Raw genomic sequence first — 14,059 nt, 5'->3', positions numbered from 1 at the left:
CCTTACATGTTAGCCTTTTCCAGGAGAGCCCTATGTGAAGCCAGAGATAGTTGCCAGCTCTGTGTCACTAAGAACTGTCACAAAAAATGCCTATAATAACCCTATAATGTTTTTAAGGATGTTACTAGAAAAGAGTCAAGACCGCTGGCATGTTTGATCAGGAAATCTACAGTCTCCATCTCTGAACCACAGGAAAAGTGAGGTCTTTTTTACTGTTTTCTATGCATGATAAATTTAGATCTCCCAGAGGTGTCCAGTCATTTTTGTTTTGCTTTCTTCCTCTCCATCTGTGAGTAAAAGTAGTCTTTCACAATTACACACCAATAACATGTTTCTAGGTCTGTTAATTTAATGGAAGTTACTGTATTTTTGTTTTAACAGAACTGTATTTTCCCCATTATTTATAGTTGTATTTAGAGATGTAACTTAGTCTTGGGATCATTGTTTTGGTAGTTACCATTTTCCTAATGTCCACCGGATTAGCATTTAGGGTCAGGTGAAGAAAGGGATGGATAGGAACGGCATGAAAGGTCAAGGTTAGAGAGACAAATATATCCTACATAAGGGATAAAATTAATGACACTGAATAAATAGTTTATAGAAATTAATAAACCAATTAAATAATTTGGGGATCCATTTTTGAAATGTTGGTCATGCATGTTGTCTCCCTTATGGTTTGTCATCCTGTCTGCTCCTTTATGAGGCCACTGATGAGATTAGGGAAAGAAAACTAACTTTGTTAGGAAACCCCACTTTTTACATTGAAGGAAATGCTTCCATGGGATGGTCTTCATAACACTTTAATCTTTAGAGGAAATGCTGGGATAGGATAGGACCTTCATTGCTGAAGCAACCAAAGCTAGAAACGCTCATCCCTGAATGTGTATGCGTGTTGCTCACGTGACACCAAGGTATATACAGCTACGTTTTCAGGCCTTTTATCTCATAGATGGCACTTTCTCTGCAGCACTCAGTCTGCCTTTTAGAATGTGTCCCACTGGAGTCCCCACCCTTATGACGCTGCCTCTTGGTCAGACCCTGTATCCCTTGCAGTAAAACCGGAACAGCTTCTGCAGCTGTTGCATCTTTCTGAGGCACTGTCTTGGTGGCATCCTGATGTATAATATAGCTCCTCTGTGTGTGTAAGTTTTAGTAACGAAGGAGCACCTAAGTCGGCTTTAGAACTGTTGAGTGATCGAGTTTAAATCTGACACGTAAGCTAGTCTCAGCTATCCGCTGGGTTCCCCTGGACTCATGCTCATTCCTCCTGCTGCCCTGCCCTGCAGTTTCACGTCTGCCGCTGGGCTCTAGCGACTATCCCATGTTGCCAAAAAGATCTGCCTTTTGAGCTTGGAGTTCCAATGAGATGTACCAAAAACTGAGACATGAGATTAAGTTTGAGAGAGGCACACATTTTAGGTCAGAGCCCCATATGTAGGACGTTACAGGAGGATAAGTGTCCAGAAGACTGGGGTCGCTGGCCCTGCGCCCGTGCACTAAATGCATCTAAAGAAGGAGCACAAGAGTCAGAACAGGTGTTGGTCAGCCAGTGACATACTTCTTAGACAGATACATAGGATAGTTTAATTGTTTTTAGATTTTAGACTCATGTGTTAGGTGTTTATAGATCTAAAACTCTACATGAGAATTTTTAAGGTGCCTGAATTCTTCAAACATTTTGGGTCACTGACTGCTATAAGAGATAAGGTATAATATGTTGTATCAATATTTTTAAATCAAAGCAAATCTCTTTCATGAGGCTAATATCTTGCAGTTAACAAGAGGATTGAAACTTTCACAAACGAAATCATATGTTGGTTTCTGCATCATTAAAAAAAAAAACAACAATTTATGGAGCACTGTGTATCTTGTTCTGGTTAGTATTTTGCCCTCTCACCCTCTTTTGTGAGATACTCCAGTTTGAGGACTGTCTTAAATGAAATCCCAACCTAAATTTGTACTTACTAGTTTGGGGTTTAAAAACAAAGAAGAACCTACATGTGCAAAGCTTGAAAGAAGGGGACAAAATTCAGCATTTCTTCTAATTAACTGTTAAATGTCACTCTGTGAGAATGTTGTATGTATCCTGTGCTATGGAAATGTAAGCTTAGCTGATTAAACCATTTCAGCAAGAGAGAGCTTGCTATCTTGTCCAGGCCATTGCTGCCTACTTCAGTGGCCCAGAGACGAGCAGCGCGACGTCACCCAGGGCTTGTTAAGACACACACAACAGTGTGGAGATGGCCAGATGGAAGGAGGGTGGGGCTGGGTGGAGGTGGGCAAAGGGGGGAATTGGGGACATTTGAAAGAGTGTCAACAATAAAAATAATTTTTTTAAATGTGCATTCTCTGGCCCCACCCAGATTTTCTGACTCAGAATCTGTAGTTACAAGCTCTCTAGATGATTCTGATGCTCATTGAAAATTTGAGACTCAGCTATCTAGGTCTTCACATCTCTTTGTTAGTCACAAGGACTGTCTATTTGGAATAAATAAGTTTTGAAGTCCAATTAGTGGAAGTAGCTTCTGACTCTGGTTAATTAGTAAGTTCTGTGGTTCTGGTTGAAGTTCTCTTGGGTGCTGGTGAGTGGAGTGCCTTTAACTCCCTTGGCTCTGGTGAGCTCAGTTTACATATCAATATTGGAGGCCCAGCCCCTCTCTGACTAATGGTACAGCTGAGCTCTGAAAAGGGAAGGGCCTTAAGTTTGTTCATATGATATTGCAAGATCAGAATTTAAAAACTCACCCTGAGACCAGGACTTTTGTAAATCAGGTAAATTAATGCATGATCATTAATCCTATAAAAGCAGTTACCGATGATTATCCTTTAGTGTTATGTTTGAAATATCTTTATTTTTTAAAGTATATTTCATTGATTATGCTATTACAGTCGTCCCAATCTTTTCCCCTTTGCCCCACTCTTCCCAGTACCCCCTTCCCTCCAGCAGTCCCTCCTCCCTTAGTTCATGTCCGTAGGTCGTGCGTATAAGTTCTTTGGCTTCTCTGTTTCCTTTACTGTTCTTAGCGTTCCCCTGTCTATTTTGTACCTACTAGTTATTCTTCTTACTCCCCGCACCTTTTTCCCCCTTCTCCCCCTTCCCCCTCCCAGCTGATAACCCTCCATAAGATCTCTATATCTATGGTTCTGTTCTGTTTTAGTTATTTGCTTAGTTTGTTTTTGTTTTTGTTTCTTAGATTCATTTATTGATAGCGGTGAGTTTGCTGTCATTCTACTGTTCATAGTTTTGATCTTCTTCTTTTTCATAAATAAGTCCCCTTCAACATTTCATATAGTAAAGGCTTGATGATGATGAATTCCTTTAGCTTTACCTTGTCTGGGAAGCACTTTATCTGCCCTTCCATTCTAAATGATAGCTTTGCTGGTTAGAGTAATCTCGGTTGTAGGTCCTTACTTTTCATCACTTTGAATATTTCTTGCCAGTCCTTTCTTCCCTGCAAAGTTCCTTTTGAGAAATCAGCTGATAGTCTTATGGGAACTCCTTTGTAGGTAACTCTCTTCTTTTCTCTTGCTGCTTTTAAGATTCTCTCTTTATCTTTAGCCTTTGGCATTTTAATTATGATGTGTCTGGGTGTGGTTCTCTTTGGGTCCAACTTGTTTGGGACTCTCTGTGCTTCCTGGACTTGTATGTCGCTTTCCTTTGCCAAATTAGGGAAGTTTTCTTTCTTTATTTTTTTTAGATAAGTTTTCAATTTCTTGCTTTTTCTCTTCTTCTGGCACCCTTATGATTTTGATGTTGGTACATTTAAGGTCATCCCAGAGGTTTCTAAGCCTTTCCTTGTTTTTTCAATTCTTGTTTCTTCATTCTGTACTGGTTGACTATTTATTTCTTCCTTATGTTCCAATACATTGATTTGAACCACAGCTTTCTTCCCTTCAATGTTGATTTCCTGTGGGTTTTTCTTTATTTCACTTAGCGTAGCCTTCACTTCTTCCCTTCTGCATTTGCCATACTTAGTCATTTCTCTGAGTATCATTATCACTAGTTTTTTGAACTCTGTGTCTGTTAGGTTGGCTATCTCCTCTTTGCTTAGTTCTTGGCTAGAAACCTCATGAAATACCTTTAGAACGTGACTTTTAGCCATGATTGGTGTGACTTAGTGGGTTGGGCATCATCCCATAAACCAAAAAGTCACAGGTTTGATTCCTGTTCAGGATACATGCCTGGGTTATGGCCCAGGTCCTGGGGCATGCAAGAGACAAACAAATGATGTTTCTCTCACACATCAATGTTTCCCTCTCACTCATTCTTCCTCCCTTCCATTCTCTCTAAAAATAAATAAGTAAAAGCTTAAAAAAAAAAAAGAAAGTGACCTTTTAAATTTCAAGAACACATACCCCATAACTGAGATACTCCAGAATACTGAATTTTTGCTTGAAAGTCTCAAAAGGAAAACTAAGTTTTTATTTTAGAATCTATTATGTTAGCCAAAATAAAAGTGGATAGAATACCTCTCCAATTGCTTAAAGATCTTTGAATGTATATTTCTCTTTGTAATGCACCAAAATACGGTATAGAAATGTCCAAATCACTTGGCTCAGATGTGGTCAGGAATCCTTATTTTATGATTTGAATGTATTATATGCTGGAAATACTTATTATGTGTGGCATTTGATTCCAGGTCGCAAGTTAGAAGAGCTGGTTCGTACTTTGTGGTAACTTGGCATACTGAAATAGTATGTAAGGTGCCTGTTCATTTATGTAGGAATTAGCTGTTTGACATCTGTTGTGAACCCCTAGTGCATGCCAGAATTATGTTTTCTCAGGACATTACAATTGAGGGCATAATAAATCCTTGATGAGAATTTCATGCTTCTAAAACACAGAGATATGACTTAGTTTATACACCCAATCAGGTTTTCTCTTTGTTTTAGCTTTTTTGGGAGAAGGCAGCTGCTGGACTTTGAAAGATTTTACTCTAAGTTGTCAGAATCATGACCTGACTCAACTTTACTGAGACCCAAATCCGAAAGTGGGACATGTAAAGAGTGTGTCTGACTTTCCACTTGTCTCGTGTTGGCTGGCTTATTGCTACACCCCCAACATCAAAGCAACAACTTTAACCTTAAAGAAAACCTTGAATTTATTTGGCAACTTCCCTCTTCCACCACCACAGCCCTTTGAACTTCCCACAGCTTGGTGTCCACGTGGCCGAGCTTCCTGCCCACAGGCTCTGCTGCTCCCCAGGTTCCCTTTCCCTCCAGACCGCGCCAGGTTTGCTGGTACAGCGGCCAGCCTGCCTGACTCCTTGGGTGGCAGATCGACTCTCAAGGAGTCACAGCCTCAGGCTGGCCCCGTGCCGCTCCACACTCTCCTGTGACACCTTCATGGGTGCAGAAGAAGAGTGGGAGATTAGATGATGGCACCATTAGGTGAAATTACATTCAGTGGATGAATAATTGTACTTGAAGAGTGATTAACGTAACCGTAGAGAGAAGTGATTAACACAGATGTTTCGAGATTCTCTGGATTCACATACCACAGTGTCTCAGTAATTCCTTTACAAAGCCCCCAGACCAAAATTGAAACTGAACATTTCTAACTATTAAGCAGGCAAGATAAAACACTTTCAGGAGTATTTATGTCCTAACAACTTAGCAGACATTTGAAAAAATAATACACTTAAATAAAAGACATAACACTTATTTTCTTTTTTTCTCAAATCATCACAGTCTCTTACTGATCATATGGTAGGGTGCGTCTGCTGAGCCCTGTCCAACTTTTCAAACCTTGGAGTAAGACTGGATGCTGCTTCCCTCGTTTCCTGGTCTACATTGATTCACAGTGTATTTGCTTGCTACCACAGCAACCATAGACATTCAATGCCACAAAGATTTATCATGCAAAGGAATGCAGCATGATCTGTTGTTGAGACTATGGGCTACTTAGAGCTATTATTTTGTATCACACCTGAGAGATGTTCCTGTATTTATCTTGAAAATTTATAATTTCCCCCTAGAGTACCCCAGGACACCTACACACACAGTCTGGGAACCACAGGTGAGAGAGCATGCAGTTTTCAGATCTGTTCATTTTTTTTGTCCCAACAACTGAGGTTTTGCAGGTAGGGTAGGAGATAACATTTGTTTCATGCTTGCTAGTAAGCAGAATGGTTTCACATGAATATACATATACTACAACTATCTCATGAAGTGAGTGATTCTCATTTTCCGATTTCATTGATGAAAAGACAAGGACTGATAAAATTGTTTTCCCTGATGACACAGTTTGCATAAGCACAGGAAAAAGTGATGCCAAGTTCTTCAACTTTGAATCCTAGGTCATTTTCTCCATACAGTGTTTGATCTCTGCTTCTGTTGAGTTCAAAAATAAAATGAGAAATCACATTTGCATAGAAAAATAAATTTGTGAGCTGTGTCTGCCAGTCTGCCAATCAGAAATTTAGTGAGAGGGAGGAATGTAAAGATCAGCCCTTGGCTCCTAGTGTTTAGAATAGACTTGGAAGGAATAGATAATTGCTTATATCCCTATGTGTTAAAATTGCTTATGTTTAGTTGGGAGCAAGCTTAATAAGAAACAATAGTAAAGCTTCCAGCAATTTTATTTTAGGCTACATTAAGGTCAGTCTAGTGTCTGCTACCAGGGAGCTGGTGGTTCTGTTGTTCTGCTTTCAGCTGTCTAGAAGCTTATACTTGGTAGCTATTTTTAAATTCTGAAGCATGCCTATTAGATAATGGCTGAAGGACCTGAGTTTGGGCAGCAGAAACTGAGCTTTGGGAGAAGAGATGTGATAGGTATCTTCATATTTCCACCTTCCTAATATTTGAAAGAAAATCTAGTGTGGCCCGAGGGCAGAATTAGTATTTTTAACTGCTTATTAATAATTAAAAAAGTAATAATAATCATTTTTTTGTGGTTGCAACTACCCCAGGAGGCTGTAAAATCTCATAATTGAAAATCTCTGTGAAAATGACAAAAGAGGTATTAGATCACACAATATGGCTTCTAGAGCCCTTTCAATACTTAGATTCTGGTTTGTTTTTTTTTACTAGCTAATTTTTATTTCTTTGAAACTGAGCAACAGCTTTCAGAGTACCTATGTTTTAAATTTAGCTTGGTGTCTCACCAAACACTTTTCTTTCCAGAGTTGGTTAAATTTAAGTTTCCTTTTGGAAACAAGCATTTTTGTGGGTTGGCCTTATGAGAGCTCATAGTTCAACTGGGAAGATCTTTGAGTGTCTATTCTAGCTTTTTAGCCCAGTCCGTGTGTGGCTGCGGCCGGTACCTCTGGGAAACCCAGAGAGGTCTTTCACTGAGAGAGAGAAAGAGAGAGAGAGAGAGAGTGTGTGTGTGTGTTATAGTGATTCGTGAATTATCCAAATCAGCTTACCAGTTCAGAATTTAAAATAAAAATAAGTCAGTCATGAGGTACTTGTAGTTTTATCCTGTTATTGTGTTATCTGATATTATATTTGGATCAAACACTTCATATAATCAGTGTTGCTGTGCTTAAGACACCATAGATTTATATGGGGTCTTCTTCCCATACGATGTGAGTGCTTGTGAACAGTAGCCCACCTTCTTGATTCCTTGTGGGAGCAACCTCTTTTAGGCAGAGACTGTCGTGTCTTCCCCTTCGGGCTCTGCTGCTGCAGCTCAGCCTTTAGTAGGCCATCTGCCCCTGTGAGTCCCCTTCTTAAATCCTCTGCCTTGGCTGCCCTTCAAACACTGCCTCTCTCTGGGGTGGAGTTGGAGAAGTCTTTCTTCTTTCCTCTTACTCTAGTCCTCTTCCCACATTTCTCAAGCTCTGCCAACTTACTTTCCCTTCTGTGAAGGCAGATTTTATGGGAAATTCCCCTGCCAGCCCTAGGTTGTGAATGATACACACCAAAGCAGAAACAGGGTCTGCGAATTTTCTGCTTTGTTGGGAAGACAGCTCCCAAGGCCTCTGTAGCCAGCTTCACTGCCTGTGTCTTCCAGGAGGGCGCGTATGTCCTTGGGGAGTTTGCATGTATGGCTCCCATTGAGCCTAAATGGGCTGTGTTTTAAGTTAGTTTTGAGTTGTGTATTTCTTCTGTGAAGTTGGCAAATACTTGAAAGCCACAAGCTACTGTTTTCTGAAAGCTTCTTTGCACATGAACATAAAACGTATGTATTGAATTTGGAAATTGTCCAGTGACTGCCCTTTTCATGCAGCTAAATGTAGATTACAGCTGTTTCCGCTGGAAAGATCAATATAGTCATAGTTTCTCCTTCTCTTATAGAGTGTCTCCTCTGCAGAAGTCTGAGATAGTGGACGTGGTTAAGAAGCGGGTAAAAGCCATCACCCTCGCCATCGGGGACGGTGCCAATGATGTCGGGATGATCCAGACGGCCCATGTGGGTGTGGGAATCAGTGGGAATGAAGGCATGCAAGCAACGAACAACTCGGATTATGCCATCGCACAGGTCAGAGGCATGGTTGACCAGCTGGTCCATCCAGTGCACAGAGATGTCAGCTGGGCCTGAAGGCCGGGTTGGTGTTGAATCCTTCAGTCCAGCCCTAAGAATTCTGCTACCCACTTTGAGGTTGCCATCTAGGTGAAACTACTAGTGTATTTGAATGTCTTTATGGCCTTGATGTTATATAGTTTGTAGGCCCTGTCCTTCCAGTTAGGTCTCTTTTGGCTAGTTGTGAGTTGGCCAAGCTTTCTGTCATCCAGGCAAGATATCATTCCTGACAGATATGTTTCTGCTCCTGCTAATGATGATCTCGTACCTTCAACTCATGCATCTGCTACATGTGCTTTTCCTTCTACCGCCCTATGCTGAAGAACACCATGCTCATAACATCCACTCTAAAATTACCATGGTGACATGAATCTCCCCTCTTTCAGAGGTGCTAGAACATTCTGTCACCAGGCATTTAAGATGAGGGGAAGCAGTGATTTACAGCTGTCCTTCTCCCTATAACTGTGATCAGGGTGCTGCCCAGGACCACTGCTGTGAGGTGAATTTCTGAGAGCATTAACTGGTTGGGGGCCCTAAGTACCCCAGGGTAAGTAGCAAATAGCCTCCTGCACTTAGGCCAAGTTCATTTCATTCCTCTCTGGGTGTAACATCTCATGCAGAGGCCCCTGATAACACTAGTTACTGCACAGGTGGTCCAAGGTTTAAAGAAATGTCTATGCCTTAATGATAGACAAAAAAATGAAGGGTCAGCCAACCTCCTGACCCCTAGGGTACATATCTAGGCCATTTGGCCTGAATGATTATACAGAAAATCAGGACATGGCTGTGCACACAGAACGTGTCTTCCTGTCTCCTGATTGCAGTATGCTGTGATTAAATGTTGTTTGTTTGCAGATTAGCTAGAGTTCCCTTTTGTTTCTCCTGTGCTTAGTCCTTTGAAGAATATGTTAATCTTAATCATATGAACATAAGTAATAATGGCTTTTTCTCTCTTCACGCTAAAATCAGGGGCTGCATATAAAATAAGAAAGCTTCCAGTCACCCCAGCATTGCAGACTGCTCCTCTGTAGCTTTGGGGCTCCACCTCCCTAAAGGAGGGCTCTGCACTAGATCACCTCTTGGATTCCCTTCCAGCTTGCAGTTCTGCAAACCCAGAGAGGAATTACAAATCCTCATGGCTCTGAAAAGTGCATGACATCAATCTTGTTCCTTTGTTGATTTCAAATAAATCCTCAAGATAATTGCTCAAAGTAGGTAGAAGAAATTCTGATTTTACAGGTGGGAAAACTGGGGCTCTTTCAGGAGACTTGCCTCAAGTCCAAGCATCCAGGGTCAGAGAACACCAGACCTGCATGTGACCTTGGGGACCAGCCCCGCACACCTGCCTGTTTACTTTCCTGAGTCAACTACTCTAAGGCCTGGGGGACTCACACTTCCTGTAGTCTGTCAGCAAGGGTAGATGTTATACACCCCAGCATTATTAAATGCTTGAGTTACAGCATCATATGGCTGGAAGGGAGCTTTAGAGGTTTCCTAGGAGTTCCAGGCAAATATTTGTCTGTCTTTTTATTTAAAATGTCTAGGGAAGAGCAATTCCATGACCTGCTTTACTGAAACTGCATACTAATAGGATGCGGAATCTGAGGTAACTGTTCTCTTCAAATTAAAAGCATCAAAGAAAGGTAGAAAGGGAAGCAGAGCTTCCTGACTCTATTTAGGGGTTTTCTTACTTCTCCAGCATAATAGTCACTTCTGCCAAAGCAACTAATGAATGGCCCCCGTGTCTGTGGGTCTTCGTTTCCTTGGTCCTGTTTATAATGAGGCAGAGGTCCCATTATTTTAGGGCAGCGTTCCTTCCTGCCTTACATCCTCTCCACCCAACAGTATGCTTCCTCTGTAATCACTGAGAGGGAAAGACCACAGTTCTGTGAATTTCTTTATGAAATAAATGTCTTTGGTTCAAGTTAACAGCTTGTCTTTATCTGTTTATATTAATGTGGCTGAATCCATTTTGATTGGGTTTTTGAGCGAGTACCCTGAAGGATTATATACAGAAGAAAAAATTTAGCTTAAAGAATTGCCCTTGGAAAAATTATGAAGTAGGCAAAGCTCTGGGTCTACTTCTTTCCAGCTTACGGTGCTTTTGTCAGCTCCCAAGACTGATACCTTCCCCTGATTTGCTGCTGTGCGCGTGGGAAGCCTGTGCTGGTGCCGGGAGCCCTCAGTGGCCTGTTCTCAGGAAAGAATCATTCTTGCTCCTGCCTTCCTAATGCTTTCTGAACGACCTCATGAAAACAGCATTTTGATTCAGGATTTTTTTTTCTGAAAACAAATCATTGTAGCACTAAAGTTGATGCATTTGAGATGAGTACAGCAGATGTTCTCTGTGCCCACTGATATGCAACATCAGCGGTCTGGGTCGAATACAAACTTCCTTTTTATTTGTCCAGCTAGTGATTTTTTGATTCCCCATTCCCCTTGGGAATCCTTAATGAGCCTTTATGGGCAATTTTATTTTTCCATATGCACCAACTCCTGCCATTTTGAAGCATCATTTAGCTTTTGGAGAATGCAGGTGAGGGAACTGCTTCACCCTAATCTTTTGGAAGAACTCATTGAAAGGTGATGTCACATCAGATCGAGTCCCCCTTCTTTAGCGCTAATGGAAATTATTACGTGGTTCCTTACTGAAAATCGTGTATCTTTTTTTAAATAGTGTATTTTCTCAGAGTCTTTTCTACAGATAGTTAAATTTGATTCCAAAAGTAATCTAAAATTAATAGGAGGTTTACAATAGTAGGAGAAGGTCTAATGTTTGCGAACATGCTCAATACAACCTGATTATCTCTTTAGGAGAGCCATGGGGTTTGAGCTTGTGGACTGCCCTGTGATTCAGAACAGGGAATTAGGTTTTAGTTCAAGGCAACCAAGGGGAACCGCAATGTTGATGAGGCTCACTGAATGTACAGAAAATGTCAGTTTAAACAGGATCATTCTTAACAGTGCAGTCCCTCCAGAGCACAGTACAATCCACAAAACCAAAACAAAAACCCCTCATTTCCTTCCCTCCAGCTCAGTGTTCATACTTTTGGGGACCTTCGTGAAATAGGACACAAGAGGCGAGGCCAGGCTAAGGGGAGGCTGAGGAGACATGATCAGTTGGTGCTCAAAGACCCTGTGCCCAGAGAGGATGCAAGTGTTTTACTGAAATATTAAGATATTGCTGAGTATTTCAAACTGTGAGAGCCAATACATTACTTTCAACTTAGTACGTCAGCTGCTTATTAGTTTTTGTTTTTCTTGACTGCATAGCACTCTAGCAAGAAGTGCTCTATGCTAGCTGGCTAAAAAAGGAGAACAAAATGGGCGTTGAAGTGGAGGCAGAGGTTGTGTGTGTGTGTCAGTGTGTGGCTGTGTGTACTTATGTCTCTGTATGTCTGTGAGTCTCTGTATATCTGTAACTCTTATGAAGCTGCAGACTGACAGTGGAAATAGGTTGCGTATATATGTGTATCCCCTTTTTCAAAAGGGTGCTGTTGCATGAGTGACATTATCCCTTGCTCCTGTTGTCACCATGAAATCTGTGATTGAGGTGTCTGATTCATACTGTACTTTTTTTCCACTTTAGGTGTTCACCTTCTTCTAAAAATTAATACCCTTTAAAAGCATTTATATAAATAGAATTTCATGAGAATAACAATTAGAAGTCCAGCTGCATATTTGGGGGAAATTATAATTATGTAGATTTGAGAGATCTTAGCTCTTCTCACTGGGCCTGAAAGCTTGGCCTTTAGTTCTCTTAAGTGAATGATTTTCTACGTTACTTAACCTGCCATTTCCTTCAAAGGACATTTTATGACTTTTATTCCTAAATTATGGGCTCCTCTGAACTTCCTTTATTTTCTTTTTTCAGTTTTCCTACTTAGAGAAACTCCTGTTGGTTCATGGTGCCTGGAGCTACAACCGAGTGACCAAGTGCATTCTATACTGCTTCTACAAGAACGTGGTTCTCTACATTATTGAGGTAAGCCGCATTGACTTTTCCTTATGAGGAAGGCCTTTTCCAGAGGGCATCTTCGGGTTTCAAGTAACTTAAGGGAGGTTTTTACTAATGTAAAATTAAAGAACAACTACTGCTGTGACATACTGAAACCTGTGTCACACGTAACCTCTTTGAAGCTAGGGACACCTTCCAAATGTACGTCCTCATGCCGAGTCACCAAAGCCAGGAGTCAGCATCCCTTCTTCTCTCTGCTACCATATTCCCCTGCCCCCTGCGTCCAGCTCCCTGCCCCGCTTCAGCTGTCCCTACCCACTGGATAAAGGCCCTCTCCTTCCAGTGTTCCTCTCAGCCAAGTGGATGTTGCTGCCACTCACAGGGTGATCAGAGCCTGGGCAGCAGTGTCCACGCCTTTTTTAGTGGTCACTGAGACCTTTCTAGGCAACCCAGTCAGTGTTTTCTTTACTAGAATGAAAGGGTCTGATTTCTTGCTATAGTTCTCATGCAGTCCTCAAGTTTCCTGAGCATTTATTCATTACTTTTGGGGTATTTAGGCATTTCTACTTTAATGGGGCAGGTTTGGAGGTGAGCAGAGAGTAAATGAATATGGTAATTTAAAATATCTCAGTGAACTCATGGAGTTGTCAAACTGTGTTTCATGATGCAGATTCAGTTGTAAGTAAAATAAATGTGCTTGCTAAAGGAATTAGATAGGAAGAGGCATGGGCCCAGGAAAAAGTGGAAAAGGCACTGTTTGCTCTCAGTGGGAGTACCAGCCGCCTCATTCCTCCTCTGAGAACGGCTCTGCTACAGAGGCGTGGCATGAGGTCTTCATGCTAACAGGTTTCTAAATGTGTTCAGAGAAGAGGAAGCAGGCAGTCCCTCTATGGAGAAATAGAAAAGCTATGTTAATTATGTATGGTGTTAATATTTCATTCTATTATGGATTATTTTTTGTCTGATTTCTCAACTCTTGGGCTATTGTGTGTGATTTCTCAACTCTTGGCAGAAAAAGTAACCAAGGCATAGATCAACTTTTTCTGATGTGGTCCCTTAAAATACTCAGCTCAGATAATTTAACCAGTAGTTTGCTGTGACAAACTATTTCTTTACCAAATTATCTACTCTTTTTTTAATTTTTATTTTTTATGTTCAGGTCAAACATATAGGTTCACATCACTTACTCTGTAACTAAACTACTAACGAACTGTGTAGATTGCTCACTGCACATGGCAGCCCAGGCAAATGGGATAAATGGGGCTGAAACCAAGGAAAACCTGGAAGAAGAGATGCATTTTCCTAATTTGTACAAAGGGCAGCCTCCTTGCCTTATCTTCTGGGCTTGTGCTATAATAGTCAGTTCAGTTCCTTCCAAGTAAGAACTTTTAGATGTTATGTGCAATGGACTCTGTAGCATCTATCTTCTTTCTATTCACATTTTTACAATTCCCTTTTAGCCTTTTAAAGATGTTTGTCCCCTCTTCCTGTGGCATTTTTTGTATTTGTGATAGGAATCACTCCTAAATGTCACTTGGGGTAGAGTATTAGAATCCCTGTTCCCACGTGTCATCCCAAGTTTCACATGCATTTTAAGCTTCTGTAGCTGTTGGTTTCACAAGGTTTCTTAA

The 14,059-nt window shown here is 41.1% G+C and overlaps 1 protein-coding gene across 1 annotated transcript in view; it reads left to right on the top strand.

Moving 5' to 3' along the window:
• Positions 1-14,059, top strand: part of ATP8A2 (ATPase phospholipid transporting 8A2) — a 587,729-nt gene that overhangs the window by 357,266 nt on the left and 216,404 nt on the right. Inside the window, exons 26-27 of the mRNA XM_090273780.1 lie at positions 8,245-8,428; positions 12,345-12,455. Coding sequence (XP_090129906.1) covers positions 8,245-8,428; positions 12,345-12,455 — 295 coding nt within the window. The remainder of the gene's footprint in view (positions 1-8,244; positions 8,429-12,344; positions 12,456-14,059) is intronic.

The sequence above is a fragment of the Furipterus horrens genome, unplaced genomic scaffold (genome assembly GCF_987537825.1).
Source record: "Furipterus horrens unplaced genomic scaffold, mFurHor1.1.pri manual_scaffold_4, whole genome shotgun sequence".
NCBI lineage: Eukaryota > Metazoa > Chordata > Mammalia > Chiroptera > Furipteridae > Furipterus > Furipterus horrens.
This window is presented reverse-complemented; position numbering and strand designations above follow the sequence as displayed.